Source organism: Poecilia formosa, unplaced genomic scaffold, assembly GCF_000485575.1.
Source record: "Poecilia formosa unplaced genomic scaffold, Poecilia_formosa-5.1.2 Scaffold2, whole genome shotgun sequence".
In the NCBI taxonomy this organism is placed as follows: Eukaryota; Metazoa; Chordata; class Actinopteri; order Cyprinodontiformes; family Poeciliidae; genus Poecilia; species Poecilia formosa.
This window is the reverse complement of record NW_006799941.1, coordinates 6,780,651-6,797,428: the sequence shown is the minus strand read 5'-3', so window position 1 is coordinate 6,797,428 and position 16,778 is coordinate 6,780,651. Positions and strand designations below refer to the sequence as shown.

General features: G+C 34.2%; 2 protein-coding genes and 1 long non-coding RNA gene across 4 annotated transcripts in view; all 3 read left to right on the top strand.

The window, feature by feature from the left end:
- Nucleotides 1-4,882: 4,882 nt before the first annotated feature.
- On the top strand, nucleotides 4,883-10,257 carry LOC103138165 (uncharacterized). 2 transcript variants are annotated; one of them, XM_007552294.2, is made up of 10 exons: nucleotides 4,883-5,700; nucleotides 5,955-5,984; nucleotides 6,156-6,437; nucleotides 7,756-7,839; nucleotides 8,668-8,686; nucleotides 9,075-9,094; nucleotides 9,192-9,226; nucleotides 9,316-9,376; nucleotides 9,562-9,602; nucleotides 9,702-10,257. In XM_007552294.2, the coding sequence occupies exons 1-10, from the start codon at nucleotides 5,442-5,444 to the stop codon at nucleotides 9,762-9,764; spliced, it is 894 nt and encodes a 297-aa protein (XP_007552356.2). In that variant the 5' UTR covers nucleotides 4,883-5,441; the 3' UTR covers nucleotides 9,765-10,257. The 2 variants fall into 2 exon arrangements, with proteins under 2 accessions (XP_007552356.2, XP_016525829.1); XM_016670343.1 differs by lacking the exons at nucleotides 4,883-5,700; nucleotides 5,955-5,984; nucleotides 6,156-6,437; nucleotides 7,756-7,839 and adding an exon at nucleotides 8,240-8,329.
- Nucleotides 10,258-11,177: 920 nt separating this feature from the next.
- Nucleotides 11,178-16,778, top strand: part of LOC103138519 (uncharacterized) — a 19,168-nt gene continuing 13,567 nt past the window's right edge. The window contains exons 1-6 of the mRNA XM_016671936.1: nucleotides 11,178-11,424; nucleotides 11,499-11,786; nucleotides 11,922-12,203; nucleotides 12,280-12,576; nucleotides 12,771-12,830; nucleotides 12,916-13,002. Of these exons, the coding sequence (XP_016527422.1) occupies nucleotides 11,223-11,424; nucleotides 11,499-11,786; nucleotides 11,922-12,203; nucleotides 12,280-12,576; nucleotides 12,771-12,830; nucleotides 12,916-13,002 (1,216 nt within the window). The 5' untranslated portion in view covers nucleotides 11,178-11,222. The remainder of the gene's footprint in view (nucleotides 11,425-11,498; nucleotides 11,787-11,921; nucleotides 12,204-12,279; nucleotides 12,577-12,770; nucleotides 12,831-12,915; nucleotides 13,003-16,778) is intronic.
- On the top strand, nucleotides 13,645-15,158 carry LOC107836353 (uncharacterized). Its single transcript, XR_001662239.1, has 5 exons — nucleotides 13,645-13,750; nucleotides 14,034-14,120; nucleotides 14,281-14,299; nucleotides 14,884-14,903; nucleotides 15,013-15,158. It is a non-coding gene; the product is annotated as an uncharacterized LOC107836353 (long non-coding RNA).

Below are 16,778 nucleotides of genomic sequence, written 5' to 3'. Positions count from 1 at the left end.
GCTGAACACTAAAGTGGTCAGTGTTTAGCTGAACACTAAAGTGGTCAGTTTTAGCTGAACACTAAAGTGGTCAGTGTTTAGCTGAACACTAAAGTGGTCAGTTTTAGCTGAACACTAAAGTGGTCAGTGTTTAGCTGAACACTAAAGTGGTCAGTTTTAGCTGAACACTAAAGTGGTCAGTTTTAGCTGAACTCTAACCACTAGATTCTAAAGATGAATCTTGAAGTTTCTAAATGTTTCCGCTGAATGCATCACTTTGCATTAAAGTCCAAAAAAACACTGTTTTTCAAATTAAACCATTAATTAAAATCCATACAGTATTTTTGCTCCTATTAAATACTGAATAATTAAATTAGAATTATTTAGTATATACATCCTAATAATTAAATTTTAGAAGACAGATTTTTGAGATATGAAGCCTGAATTTATCTGAAGTGAAACTTGTTTATGACCTTTAAAACAGACACAAGGACGTTGATAATTGCAGCAATGGTGGGAGGAGTGACTGTGGTCTTCATTCTGGTGGTGGCAGCGTGTCTCGTAGCCAAAAAAAGAACTGGTGAGAAACAAACACCCAGGACACTCAGATGTGTTTATAAACGAACTTTCAAGAAAATCTGACCACTTCCTGCTACCGTGACTGCTTGAAAGAAGGATGTGGATAGTTTTCAGGAGTTATTTTTAAACGTCAACTAACTATTTATAGCAGGGGCATGCAAGGTTTCTGGTTTTATGCAGTGAATACAAAGGTTTTAGACATTAATTTAGAGATGAAACATAAGTATAAGCCATAAGTCATAGAGTGTGAATTGCTAATAAGTACAACAAATCATGTGACTCAATCTGTTTCCTGTTTCTCAGGAAAAGGATTGCTCAACAGGTAAGACTTTCTCGTTCTCGCCAGGTTCTCATAAATGAACGCTCACTGACAGCTGGGCATGAATTTGTTAAATGGTGAAAAAAGTTTCATGCATGTTGTTTAAATGAAACTTTAAATATTGCATTTAAATGATTAACATACAGACATTTTGGGGGGCAGTGGGAAATAAGGAGATTTATTCAACATTCTCTTTACCTATGATGTAATTTAGTAACATATATTATAGGTTAAATTATGTTTTTATTGAGGAGGAGATTCTATTATTTCAATGAAAATCACAATAGTAATAATTTCTGTTAATGCAAGATGTTTTTACCTTGATGGTGATTATAATGTCATTTAGTTCAGAGACAAAATAAAGTTATTAGATTATCTACCTTTGGCCATCAAGTCATGAAGGTTTACTAGGTTTTATTTGTTCTGTTCTTCTCTTTAAATTTGTGAAAGATTTTATCTTTAATTCAAATTTAATCTCATAAATCAAAAGGGTTTCTTCTTTGTTTTTGCTGAAATGCTTGCTTAGTAGGAATATACTTTCGTTTACATCATATTTTGTTTTTCTGCCGAATGTAATGCACACACTCTCTAAATAAATCTGTTTTTGTTCATGTTTCTGCAGAAAAGAAGCCAACCTTAAAGGTAATAATATATTTGTACTGAAACACCAATATTTGTTGTTCTTTTATAATAAATTATATTTAATTTATGTTGCAGATCAGAATATGTGGATGAAAACGACTGATAACACAGAGATGGTAAATAAAATATATTTTATGTCGTGTGTTATCTCGCTTGGATTATTTTCTCTTCATTTTCTCTTTTCCTCATATTTAAAGCTACCACTAGATAAAGATGGCATCTACAGCGTCATCCCATTCGCACCTGCTGCTGATCGTCCTACAGGTGAGTTTATTTATTTCTGCGCCCATTTGAAATTCATCTAAAAATACATCAACAATAAAACGTTTCATAATTGGGAAATATAACTGTAAGGTTAGTTTTTTAAGGTTTATGTAAATGTTTTCGTTTAACCCTAAATATGTGATTATTATTTTTTACTGCTTAGTGATATTTTAAAAATATTTAATACATTCATCCAACGACTGATCTTGAAGTAAATATATATAATTTATACTGTCTCAATTTGCAGAAGTAATGGATTCACACAAAAAATAAAGAGTCAAACCGGATATTGACTCATGTTGGTTATTCTTCCTTATTTTCAGGTCCTGGGAAATCTGCCACCAGAAAACCACAAACTGAAGATGTGAGACAATTTTCTCCAGAAACGATGTTTGTTGGTCTTGGCAGGAATTGTTGTAAATGTAAGTGTTTCTCACAGCTGCTGTTTTTATTTTCCAGTCTGACGTCTACCACGTGTACAGCACCATCCCTGATTTACCTCCTCCATCAACCAAGGATGACGGAGAGTACTGCCTCCTGCAGAAGCACTGAGACACATTTTCATGGAGAAAAAAAACAAACTCCCTGAAGATAATCATTAGTTAATAACGCCATTTTGTGCTGATGTGATGTTCTGCAAAAGACTTTTGTTATAGAAACCCGATGAACAAACAGAACTTGTTAAAGATTTGGATCTTCATCCCAGCAGATCAGAGAAAAAAAAAACGTATTTTACTCTCTCATCTCAAACATAACAAGTAGATTTAACTGTGTGATTGATGAGGTCACTATCAATATTTTTAGACTATCAATATTTTTAGTTGACACATTTTTTACAAAGTTTATCGTTTTTAATATAAATAATTTATGATAACTGTTTTACTCAGAACTCCTTTGTACTTGTGTGTTTCTCTGTACATCAGACGTGTTTGATTCTAGTTAAAAGTTTAACAAGAAATATGCCAAACAAGCTTGTATTATAAGCTTATAAGAGGCTTATACAAGATTTTTTTTTAAGTTTCAAAGGCTGTAATATAATGGAGGTGATCCAAAGCATACAGTGTTGTTTGGGAGGGAGCGACCTGCAGGAATCCACCATCACCTCCACATCCTGGAGCGAGTTCGGCTCCAGGTGGTTCTGATCACACCGGCCGACTCACCTGCCGTCTGGACGCTTCGCTGTCCTGGATCAGACCAAACGCTGCTGTTATTGTTGAACTTCAGGAGCTTCATAAACTGGTGTGTTGAGCTGTTTCTTTACATTGTAGATAAATATGTGAAAAAAACCAAACAATGTGATTTCAGCCAAAATGTTTAGGATACAAATGTTTTTGAAAAACAAAGAATGACCTTGTACATATTCTGAACTCGACAGTCAGCACAAAGAGCAGAGGCGATTTGAATATTAAACTTTTACCTAGTATATCATCCTGTGATGCTGTGGCCGGCGTGCGAGTCGCTGCAGAGCGGCGGTTTTCCTGAGAGCGCTTTTCTGAAGCTGAAAAAGTCAAAAAGTGAAATGGAGAAAGTGTTTCAGAAAATTCACATTGTTCATCTTACCAAGGGTGGATAAATGCTGTTTGTCTTTCATTTCATAATGTTTTATTCTTATTTTAAGCGTCACAATCAATGTTTCCATTTTATCTTCAACTCAAATTGATGTTTTACTTTTTTTTATGTGTTTTGGATTTTATCTGAACAGAAATGGAGAAATTTAACAGAAGTTAAAACACTGTGAAGGAAAAAAGTCAAACTACATTGCATAAAGATGCTCCATAATGAAAGAAAAAAAGATGTATTAAACATTTTAATACACATTTTTATATGAATTGGTGAATTTTTCTCAATAAGTAATTTGCAGACTGATAATTTACATGATATTAAGAAACTCTTAAGTGGATGTTAAGATTAAAAAATATATTTTGAGCAATTATTTGGACATTACATACGGGGAGTGAAATCTGTTCATGACTTTACTATTAGTTACCTTTAGACTTACTGGATACAAGAAAGCTGTTACTGGAACGCACCGTCAAATAAAAGTTCCTGGATCCTGTTGCCACAGGAAGTGACTCAAATTAAGTCCTGCTTTTGTTCCTTATTGCTGTAAATATGGAGCCTACATCACATGCTTTTTGCAGAACTGCACTGCATTTCATGCAAAGCGGATCGCACATAATTTTTTCCATTTCGATCGGCAGGCGGGTGTTAGAAATGGTCAGGGTGCCTTTCCTGTGAGAAAGAATGTGTGTGTCAGGGTGAGACACGAAAGCTGATAAAAATATTAAACACCAAACTATGTAGTTGTTTGGTGGCTCACACAGAGTGTGTGAGTCTCACCCTGACACACACACACCTGTGTGGGAAGCTGGAGTGCTTTCTCTCTTAGAGTGAGACACAAACTGAGGATTTGTGTTTAATTTTTCTATTACGTTTTTGATCTCAATAAAACTGAATTTGTCATTCTTAAATTTCTACACAAAGATAAAAATACAACCACGTTTCTAGATGTGAAGCAGAGCAGACAGAATTGCAGCCGTTGAAAAGTTTATGTTTTTCTTACTGAACAACTTGGACTGCATTTTTTTTTTTTTGCTGTGGTTTAAATACTTTATTGAGGCTGTTAGACGTACCTTATATTGAAATTTGTGATTGAACAAATCTACACGATCAGATATTTAACTATGATCAACCACTTGATGGCGCCATGAAGTAACTCTAGTTTGTACAGCATCTTTGTTTTTTACAACTGCGAGATTTTAGACCTTAATTGGGATGACCTGGAAAAGGCCATTTGAATTCACTCTTTTTTGTGATTTATTTGTCGTCTATGATGTACTTCTTCACTGGTAAGTTGTGCTCATAATGTCTTTCGATGCTTTATTTAGTAAAAGGTATTATTTGCAATTACACTGGACTGATTATTGACATTAAAAGTTGATTTTGCTCTACATTTATACAGAACATAGAAGAAAGGTATTTTGCACAAAGTGGCTAAAAATCACAGCTGGAATCCAAACATACATTTATATTGTATTTGCCAACTTTACTTAACCTGTGCAACCAGTTTGTCCTTGAGGCTGTAGATGTGCTGATGTTCCTGAGTGGAAACTTGAAGTGAGCGACGCTCACCCTGACACCAGGTAACAGTGGTTTATTTGGGGATGAATGAAGGAGAAACACTTTGCTTTTCAGAGGCAGGTTGTGGATTTTTCTTCCAGAAAAGACACCAACATTTTCTCTCACTGTGTGAATCTGTGTGCATGCATAGACGCTTACACTGAAGGTTCTTTGATGTGTACAAACAAATGAAAAAAACCGAACACTGTACACTTGCAGCTGCACAGCATGAAATGCAATCTTCACCTCAGAGAAAAAGCAAATGATCGTATCAAACTTTGTCACGCTGCTTCTGTGTTAATGTCTCTATTTCATCAAATTTCTGAAGATTCTTTGTCACAAAAACATTGTGCAATGTGTAAAGCCAACTGCCTTGTATTTTATCAAATCTAAAGAAATGTGTTTGGACACGCTGTCAGTGAAGAATAATAGTTTGTTAATAAACACTAATTCATAATATAACGAGAAATAAGATGCTTTGATAAGAACGCCTAATGGTCAACACCTTCAGCCTAACATTACCATTGAAATGTAACAAATGGTCATGATAATCAATCAGGGGATATTAGCAAAAATTAAAGTATTTGTCTCTGAGTCCATTTGCACTAAAATCTGTCTTGATGTTGCTTTTGGAGTGAAACTGTTTTTTGCCTGTCGGTCGAATTTGTGGGTTGTATCTTTGAGTTCTTCTGATCTTCCTCGTCATGCAGTCAGACACTTATCTTCTCTCAAAGGTTATGAACATCTTAAATCTGCCTTCACCATGATGGGATGCCTGGTTTTTATCATTCTTTTGGGTAAGTTAATGTTCCTGCATTCTCTCAACATCAGTAAAGTTCCACTGATAAATATAAATACATACAGTACATAACTTTGTTTGTTCTCACTGGCTTTGCACTTCAATTGTGCAGTTTATTCTGAGAATAATATGCTGTTTGAAAGTAACAATATTTAATTTTGACTTTATAATGTACCAGTTAATTCTATGTTTATAGATAAAGCTTTTCAGTATAGATACATAAGTTTTGTGTTACATTTTTCTTTCAAACAGGTTCTTTTCACGAGGTGCAAGTCATACAAGGTCAGTTTTTAATGTTTCTTCTGTCCAGATGTGTTACTGCTCGTAAAGTTACCTAATATCTTAAAGGTTTAGTAAAAACCTTTTCTTTTAATTTCAGATCAAAGAATGCTTAACTATTGAACATGTTTTAATCTCGATGTATCAGTATTTGATCCTCTGTCTCTGTTTCAGCTCTTCCTCAGGCTAAACTAACAGTGAATTCATCATCAATCACAGAAACAGATTCAGTCACAATAAGCTGCGAGGCTCCAGCTCATCCTTCTGTGAATCTGTGTTATTTCCATGTGAAAGGAGGAACTCTAACACCTTTCCCCTGCATGAAGACAATCACAGGAACTGAGCTGCTGCTGATGGCAAAGCAAAAGTCATCATGTGTGGTTGAAGTGACATGTTATTATATTGGGGACAGAAAATCTCCATCTCCTGACAGTGACACGGTCCATATTACTATAAGTAAGTGACTGCTTTATTTTTTGAAAAAGTTAGTCTTATTTATAAAAACTTGTCAAAGTTTAACGGGAAAAGTTATCAGCTCTGGTTTACTGCCAAAACATATAACCTATTTTACATTCCCCTTTTTACACAAATTACTTCTTCTGTAGGTCTAAAACCACAGCTGAGTGGTTCCTTTGCTTTTCCTTTGCTTCCTGCCTGAATCCGTGAGAAACGATGCATCGTGAGAAATGATGCAACATGTAACCTTTACTTTGGAGAATCAAGTCATCCAACTGCAACAACAACAATATGGAAGACGAAGAGCTCAGAAATTAGACAAAACTCCAATATCTTCTCAAAAACATGTTGTTTGGATCTCCTAGTTTATATTATTCTTTCCAGGGTCAATTTAGAAGACATCTGCTTTAACCACTTGGTGGCGCTAGGTCTATTGACATTTTCCAACCCAAAGCTGTACACTTTTTGCAGATAACAGGCTTATGTATATAAAAATACATTCTAAGGAATCTTCTTAGTGCAGAGAGCTAATAGGACAAATTCTGCAGCCAGTTTTACAAAAACATTATAGAGATTCTATTTAAACTTAAAACTGAGAACCTGTTTTCTATTTGTAGGTGTTGTGGAAGGAAAAGTTACTGAAATCATGACAACGACAAGATCTAGAAGGATCACAGGCTCAGTGGACTCAGAGTTTCCCACCAAAGATAATGATGAAATATATTTTAGAAAACTGTTACAATCTGAGATCACAATGTCAACACCTCAATGTGCTGGTTTTCAGCAGGTCGCAGGAGTAAAGAGTTAGTAAAAGCAATTTCAGCTATGGCTGAAAATGTAGTTTACCACCATCAATGAATGAATGGATGAATGTGGTGTCCAGTGTCTTGTCTAGATTAAACAAAGAGCTATAAAAGAACAGGACATTGTATCTTTTTTTTTTACCATGAGTTTTAATATTATTTACAGATAGAATCCAATAATCCCTGATTAATCAATTCTTTTAAATATAATCCTGTGATCAGTTGTCTTCAGAAATCCCCCAGTTAGAGGACAGAGCCATAATTCTGAATATAACACCATGTCATGCTTTATAGATCTTTATATTTTGTATTTAATTGGGAAAACCCTACATTATTTGACCTGTATTTGAACACAAATATGTTTTTTAACAGGACATTTGATCGACCACAGAACTTAATTTATTTTTAAATGAAAAAAGAGAAAGAAACATGTCTTCTCAAGATGTTTCTAAAAAGCAGGTGTCATCTGGTGTACATTTCATTAAAATATTAATTTGATCTCATCTCTGTTTTAGTGTCTTCAAGTGTCACTTCCAGTTATAAAGTGGCGGCCATTACAGAAAAAGCAGGAAATCATGAAGCTAAAGGCAAAAATATAGGTGAGATTCTTGTTTTACTGTCGGTATTAAAATAGTCTATTTTGTTTTATCCTTGTTTTGTATTTTTTAAAATGCAGCTTTTTGATATCAGTGAGATATTAGACTATTTCAAGGTTTATAACCTCTTGAATTTAAAGAAGCTCATGTTTTCTGGATGGTTTCTGCTGTGTGCATCACTCTGCGTTGTAATATGAATAATAGTCGTCTGTAGTTTAGTTATTTTCCACTTGAATCACTAATTGATTTAATATTTTTGTTTTTGTTATTTATGTAAATCTTAGTAAAATATTAGCTGACAGATTTTTGAGACTTGAAGTCGGATGATGAGAGCTGCAGCAGCAGGAAGTGATTGTGGTTTGAAAGTCAAAGTGAAACTTTCTGACCTTTGAAACAGACATGAAGGCTTTAATAATCACGCCAGTTGTGGGTGGAGTGATTGTGATCTTCATTCTGATGGTGGCAGCGTGTTTCAGAGCCAGAAGGAGGACTGGTGAGAAACACTGAAACTTTTGTTTAATAAAGGACGTTAAAAAGTTTCTGTCTGGGGCTCTGCTGAGAAATACAAATAAAATCCAATATAAAATCAAACCTCTTACAGTGACGTACTACAGATATAATATATTTGATTAGAGTTTAAGGATGTTTCTAAATTAAGAAATAAGATTTAGAGCAGAGACACTTAGATTGTGTTGCTGAACACAAGCTTTTTAAATATTAAATTAGGGATGTTTAGCAGCATAGAAACAGAATTTGAAGTCTTGAGTTGTGGTGTGTGAATGGTTAAATACAACTAAGTCATCTGATTCAGTTTACATTTTATTTGTACAGAAAATGAATCACAGAAGAGGTAAGACTTTCTATTATTGTTCTTTTATCAAATTCAGGTTCTGATAAATAAACATAAATCTGTTTATGATAGCTCAGAGAGAAATATAAAGTTACTGGTTTATCTGACTTTGTGGATCTGTGGGCCTCCTTAATATTGCTTTAATTTATGGATGTTTAAAAGCTTTCTTAATGGCTAGATCTATTTTTATCTTTAAAATTAATTCATATTTTAATGGGGGTTTTTAAAGTAAATTTGACCTCAGAAATCAGAAGGTTTTGCATTTAGTTTTCTCTGAAATGCTCACATGTCAGGGAATAAACTCTTAATTTGTCCAAATCTGATTTTGCTTTGCTGCTTAGTGTTATAATTGACTAAATAAATCTGTTTCTTTTTTATTTTTGCATAGAAAACAAACCAACATTGCAGGTACTACACAACTAGGATCTTGAAATATCTACTGTTTGTCCTATTAACTTGTATTTAGTCTTTACAGTTTTATCAATCATGTTAATCTCTGTTGTAGATCAGTCTGTACAGATGATTGATAACACAGAGATGGTAAATAAACGGTTTTTTGCATCATTCACATTGCATTATGTTGCATTTTTTTGTTTATTTTCCACTGATATCTTTTCTGTTGTTTCAAGTTACAAAGAGACGCCATCTACAGTATTGTCACATCTGCACCTGCTGCTGACTGGTCTACAGGTGAGTTTCTTTAGTTTGATTCCCACTTGAAGTTTATTTAAAATACAATTTACAAGAAAATATTTCCTAAAAGTAATTTATGCTGTTTTTATAGCTACAGAAATGACAGATTTGTTCTTCATAATCAGAGAAAGTGAACAGTCAAACCTGATACTGACTCATGTTGTATTTTCTACTTTTTCCAGATTCTGATAAATCTACCTTTGAAGATTCTTCAGCTGAAGACGTACGAAAAAATGATCACAAAAACAAAATTATGTTTGTGAACTTAACTTGTGTGTAAATGTTATAAATGTAAAAACATCCTGGTGTTTTTGTTTTCCAGCCTGACGTGGACAGTGTGTACTACACCATCCCCCCTCCATTATCTACGGGTGACGGGGTGTAGAGCGGCGGGCTCCAGTCCCAAACGGCCGGAGTTCTGCAACCTTTAGACGTCTCTCTGCTTCATCACATCTGGCTCCAATATTAGCTCATCAGCAGAGCTCTGTGCAGCTTGACTGCATGCATGTCAGTGAGGCAGTTTTGCCTTTTAATTCAAGCCGCCACTGCTTAGAGAGCACAACCTGTTTATTTCAGAGATTTCTCATATTTTATGAGGGCAACCTTTCTTTCTGTGTCTTTGTAGAGCACCTTGGTCAGAATAAATTGCTTTTAATGTGCTTGATAAATACATTTTTATTTAGTTTTGACCTCTGTCTGATAATTTGTATGAGCAAATAGACTCTTGCAGTCTGTTTGTTCAGAATATTTGAACTTTCCTGTACTATAATTAGGCAGCCTTTTTAACTGGACATTTAGACAATCATTAAATCTTGTTCTGTTTGTTTCTTGTTGCGTTTTTTAATCTAAATAGTCTTGATTAAACACTTTGTATCCTGAGGTCTGATGCAGACTTTATTGTTCATTGCAATTTGGTCCTCTCTTGTTTTATGGACGAATCAAATAAAACAGTGATGGACAGACAGGCTCCGATGAATCCTGCTCATGTAGAAGATGACCAGCAGCTCAGATGGAATATTTTTATAATACAATTTAATCTACATCTTGAATTTAAAGAACTTTAAAGAAAAGTTGAAAACCAATATACAAGCCTCTTAATATTTTATATTTGACCTTAGAACATGAAAATGTTCCATAAATAAAGGATTGATTGATTGAACATATAGACAGTGACAATTTTCAGTATGGCTGCCAATGACAACAATAATTGTAAATAACAATATTAATACATAACCATTTTGAGTTTTGAGTTTTAATCTGAACATCCTAAATTTATCTGTCATTTATTTCCTGAACAAGAGATCAGTTGAATTGGCTCCCCGTGTGTTAGCCTGCTGCCCATTTGTAAAGTTACAGTCAAATATTAACAGCAATAATTTGGGTTATTAGGAGAAAAAAACTGAGAAAAGCATAGTACATCTGGAAATTGTGTAAAAGGTTATTGTTTTTTGTGGTTTCTGAGGAGCAGACGGTAAACCGGTTGGCTGACCGTGACATCTGCTGCCCTCTTCCTGAGCGTCAAGCTAAAACTGCAGAAGGGTTAAACAGTAAAATCTAGTTAAACGTTGCCAAAACGAATAGAAATTAAGCAAACATTGTTGCTCCACGTCTAATGACTCTTACTGCTCATGTGCATGTGGCCAAGTGGTTCATGAATATCTCTAAACTTTCAGTTCTTCAGCCCAAACCACAATTGGATTGATGTCTGGATTGTGCCACTATGGTCAGTAGGAGTGTCCATTTCAGATAATGTGGACGTTTTTCTTGAAACAGCTTTTGAAACCTAATGTGGGTGAAAGTTGAAACAGGAACACGTCTGTATCAGTGCATCAATGGCATCATCATGGCTGCACAGCTGTTGTTCTTCATCCTCTTCAGTGAGTATAGATTTCTTTATCCTGCAGTAAATTACTTTATTATTGAAATGATCCAAAGCACTTTGCCATCAAGCAAGGCAAATATTCTCATGTTTAAATCTTGGTGCTTCTTTGTCTCCTTTTCAACATTTTATTTATCAGATTCCCTTTATGGGACCAAAGCTGAAGGTCAGTGTTAATATAAATTTTACTGTTTTTACTATATTATTGTTTAATCAACTATTTTGAAAATCAACTTTCAGCTCTTCCTCAACCTCACCTAACGGTGGATCGACTTGTGATGACAGAAACCGACTCAGTCACATTAAGCTGTTCGGCTCCACCACATGTTTCTGTGTCTCGGTGTGATTTCTACATTGAAAACAACAAGATGTCTTCAGACGCCTCCTGTGTGAAAACACTGACAGGATCTGAGATGCTGAGGATGTTAAATAGAAGATCACCAGCTGATGTCAAAGTTAAATGTGTCTACACTTTAAAGGATGGAGCTCAATCATTAGGCAGTGCATCAACAGTGATCACCATTAACAGTGAGTAAACAGATATTCAGCCTAATTTAATAGGGGATCTTATTCTGATCTGAGTTTCTGTTGAGGAAGATTATTGTAATATGGCTGTGCTAGACATCCATCATATGTGTAACTTTACTGTGTTCATATTTTCAGATCTTCCTCCTCCGTCACTGACAGTGAATCCTCTGGTGATCACAGAGTCAGACTCAGTCACGTTAAACTGTCAGCCTCCACCATCTTTTCCTTTGAGTGATTGTTTTTTCTACATTGGGAGAGAAAAAATGCTCCAAAGATTTTCTTGTCTGAAGACGTTGACAGGAGTTGATCTCCTGTCTTTAACCAAACAAAGTTCACCAGCTAACATTGATGTAACATGTTTTTACCTGAGTTTATATCAATCTCCAAAGAGTAACCTGCTCACCATCATCATACAGCGTGAGTAAAAACAGCTGTGATGAACTATTACAGATTATTATGATGTTAAACTATTTAATCTTGTTTATGTTTTCAGTTCCTCCACCTGAACTGACTGTGAATCCACAGCAGATCACAGAGTCAGACTCAGTCACAGTGAACTGTGGGACTCCTTCATCTGTTTCTGTGGAGAATTGTTTTTTATATTTCATAAAATCAAAGATATCCAAAAGCATTTCCTGTGAGCAGACACTGACAGGAAGTGAGCTCCTGATGATGACATTTCAAACTTCACCTGCTGAGGTTGAACTAAAATGTTATTACAATGTGAAGAGTCCAGGTGGAGGAACGCATCAGTCTCCACACAGTGACACGACTTCAGTCTCCATCCAGAGTGAGTTAAAAACTCTCTCTATGATCAATTACCTTTAAATGTAAAATATATGTTAGTCTGTCAATTATGTTTTGTTAATATAATTTCAGCTTTATAAAGTTTTGTTTTCTGACCGTTGACAGAAAACAAGGGTCATATAATTTTGGTATCACACATTTTTATTTGTCACATAAATGTTTCCTCTGCCATTGCAGAAGTTCAGGAAACAGATTCAACCACATCTCAGAGAGTAACCACTGTCAGAGTGACTGCAGGTAATATCTGCTTTCTAACACAAAGACCAGACATTATTAAACACATATAATTGTATTTTCTAGCTGCCTTGTCTTTATCCATCAGGTGAAACATTTAGGACAACAGTGAAAACAGAAAGTCCATTTTCTCCTCCCCCAGCATCAGTGAATCCTACATTATTTGCTCCGACAGGTCAGTCAAAACTTCTGAAACATCGTCAGCTTCAACCTTTGAAAAATGAAATTCATGAAAAATGTTTTGTTTTACTTTATTTTCTTCAGATCCAAGTGAAAGAACCACAGTCAAAACTTCAGGCTCAGTTTCTACTTTGTCACCATCAACATCAGAGGCACCAGGTCAGTTCATCCACTTGGATCATGTTATGAAAATGTTTAATGATTCTGATACTTTTTCTTTTAATAACATTAACACTTAAAAGCTGCTTTATGTGTTACACCTTGCTATAATTTACACATTATTATAGCAGTGAAAAAGTATTTTTCCTCTTACAGATTTCTGTTTTTTGCTTTTCTGTCTTGACTAAATGTTTAGAGCATCACACAAATTTTAATATAGATATTTAAAACCAGATGTTTACATGGACTGCAAACCTCTCTCTACCTGATTTTACATTAGACTTAATTTCTCTTTGTGGATTAGGATTTTCTAAAATACCTCCCATTGCTAAAAACCAAACATTAAACACTGTATTATTATGAACATCTTTTATTACTTTCTCTGGAGAAGTTCATGTACATAATTTATTATTTAACATATATGCCTTTTAAACTATATAACTTGAGTTGAATGGTTTGGGTTTTCATTCCTCCAGACAGAACCAATGTAAGTGAGTCAGATTTGCTCACACAACCTTTGACCCGCGTCCAGAAAGACTGGACAACATCCCAGACTGTCGTCCCAGCTTTCCCAGTGTCCACTGGTAGGATCTGACTCTGAACAACAGTTTTTATTACATCAGGATGTAAGAAATTTATTTCTATGAATCTAAAAGTCACCTTTTTATCAGTAGTTGGAAAGAAATCAATTATTTGAGCTTCACAATGAATACCATAAAAATAAACAGTTCACATCCTAAAAGAAACAATAAATATTAAAGACATATGGAACAACTTTAGTGTCCTGTAATATTTAAATATTCCTTGATTATGAAGATGTGATTATTTATAAAATAAGTGCTGAACTTGTTTTGTCTCTTCATGCAGTGATGATGATCTTGAGGTTCATTGCAGTTGGAATTACATCTTTAGTCCTTTTTGGATTGACTCTGAAATGTTGTACAAGCAGATTGGGTAAGAATGGAAACATAATACTATATAGCAATAACTGTTGAATTTAAATACCTTTTAATGCACAAGTTACATCTACATCTACTTAAATAATAACTACATTAAACAAATTCTTTGGCACAGTACAAAAAAAATATTTCTGTTATTTGTCTTTTTATTCTAGGGAAACGTTTTTCAAAAAGGTAGGAAAACATATTTTCTAAATGTTGTTGCATAAATGTTTGCTGCCTTTTGGAAATCTCAGTTATTTTTATGGTTTACATTGTCTTGGATATGGACACAAGAAGTCCAGTAGCAATAAAAATGTTAATTTTACAATGAAGAAGGTTAAAAATCAACAGCCACACTATTAAAATATCAGTTAAATGTTTTCTGTGTGCCTCTGCTTCTATTTTAAATAATTACTAATGGCTTCCTGCAGGAAGGTTATTGGTTTTAATGCTTTTATCTTCTGATATTATAGTTAATAAGGAAAAATGAATGTGGCCTCAAAGCTTAGGTTAGCAAAGCTACATCCAACTGAACTACAGTAAAAATACCTGAGGTTATTGCCAATGTGACTTTTTTTTTTTTTTTTTACTAAACTCAGGTTATGAGGAGAATAAAACCTCATTACAAGTGTCAAGCCTGAATTTTCAGAGATGATGATTTGGGTTTATGCTGTTGATTTGAGTGTAAACTTCACCATAGATAAAAATCATTTTCAGACATTTTTATGTCCATTTTATCTAAAACACAACACATTAATTCTTGTCTGCTGCCACAGATCAAAAGATGAAGATTCAGGTAAATAAAACAAAAAGTTTGCTGCTCATCAACAATAAATTGTATTTTAATGTCTTTACCAGACAGCATTTCTATTAATGTGTGATTTTTCCTGTTGGTCATTTTCCAGAGGAGCAGATCCAGATGTCCAGTTTGAACAACAGAGACGGTTTGTTAAATATCTGCTTCTGCTAAAATAATGAATCACAGAGTTATTCTGTCTCAGTGGAGACTGTCCTCCTGCTTCCCTCAAACATCTATTAAAACATTTACAGGCAGGATGTGACGATCCTGCAGCGCTGCAGCTGTAACTCTGGTGAGCTGAGTTTGTCTCTGTGAATGAAGTGTAATGGTTACTGATTGGTAGTTTGGCCACTTGGTGGCGCTGTTCATCTGAAAACGGTTGAAATGTTTCTGTAGAAACTGACATTTGCTAAGGTATAAATAAATCACATATTTTCTTAAGTTTAAAAGTAACAATATTAAAGTTTGACGATACCAGTTTAATATGTCAATTTGTAAAAACAAAACTGAACAAGAGTTTTAAAATGTTTCTTTGTTTTCACAGAGTGACGAATGAACAGCAGAACCAGAACCTCATCCAACTGAACCACAGGAAGTCTGACTGTAAATTAAAGTCATGTATAATATTAGTTATTGTTTTATCTTGTGTAATTTGTAAATCTGTATTTTTAAATGAATGTCCCTTTGAGAATATCATAACAGCATTTTAATAACAAAGCTGGTTGAATTCACTGCATAACATAAACCATGATTTTAGATGTTTTAATAAAAAAAGAACATATGATCTGTTAAAAATGCCAGATGGAATAAGATGTAATTTGCTCAACAATAATAATACAAAATGTAAAAACCATCATGAATAGAAGGAGAATGTAATGACATTGCATTTTGCGCGTTACATCTTTATTTTATGAGTGTTTTTGAGGATTATATTTAGGAGAGATTTCTACTGCTACCAGATTTGTTAAGAGAATAAATAAATAGGAATAATTTTTATTTTCGTTTTTGGCTTGAAAAAGTAACTCAGCCTTTTAGATTACATGTTTTATTGTGTTTATATGTTTGTTCTCCATAATCCTAAGATATACTGGTCAGTGTTTTATTAGTTTTTTTAATGATTACTTACTTTGTTGAGTTTATTCCTTGTGAATCATGTTATCAGTTCAAAATATTTTCCTATAAAAATACATTTTTCATTTGTTTTCATTCTGCTGTGTGTTTTATTCATGTTAGGCCTGTTAACAGGAACATCAGCATTGAGTTTATAGAGAAACTGAACCTTTGATTACATCATCTGGTCTGATACCAGATGATGTTGGTTGTTCTCAGTAAACAACTGAGAACAACCAAAGTATCTGGGAAATATGATTTATTTGAATTATTTAATCTGGAGCAGAAAATCTGACTCACTTTGTGTTTGAGGCTGATGTGAAGCAGACAATATGCTAAAGGCTGGGAAGAGGTGAGTACAGCAACAGATAATAAAAACATCAACATGTTACTGACAGCATCCGTCTTTACCCAGTTCAAATAGTGACTGGTTCATATAAGACTGAATCACACAAAGTAATGCAGGTAGTTTTATTGATGCATTTTCACTATTTTTAAATTTGTGATCTGAAACCTGTGTGTGAACAATGTTGAGAATAAATAATATTGAGTTTTCCTGTGTCTGTTTTATCTATTTGCATGCTTGTATATACATACATGCTCACACATAGAGCACACGTGCAAAGCTAAGGTTAAAGGAAATGATATTTCAGGGAATGCCCTCTTTATGCTGCAGCTTTGATAGAAGTCAATAATGAGAACCAGCAACTGTTGTTAGGAGCCATTTTGCTCTGCTAGCTCATAAATATAGCTTAAGAAATG

Coding starts and splice junctions, on each gene's coding strand:
- LOC103138165 (XM_007552294.2), top strand. CDS start 5,442: ATGGTCATGATAATCAATCAGGGGATATTAGCAAAAATTAAAGTATTT. Junction 6,438..7,755: donor CACGGTCCATATTACTATAA/GTAAGTGACTGC, acceptor TCTCTGTTTTAG/TGTCTTCAAGTGTCACTTCC. Junction 9,227..9,315: donor TGATTGATAACACAGAGATG/GTAAATAAACGG, acceptor TGTTGTTTCAAG/TTACAAAGAGACGCCATCTA.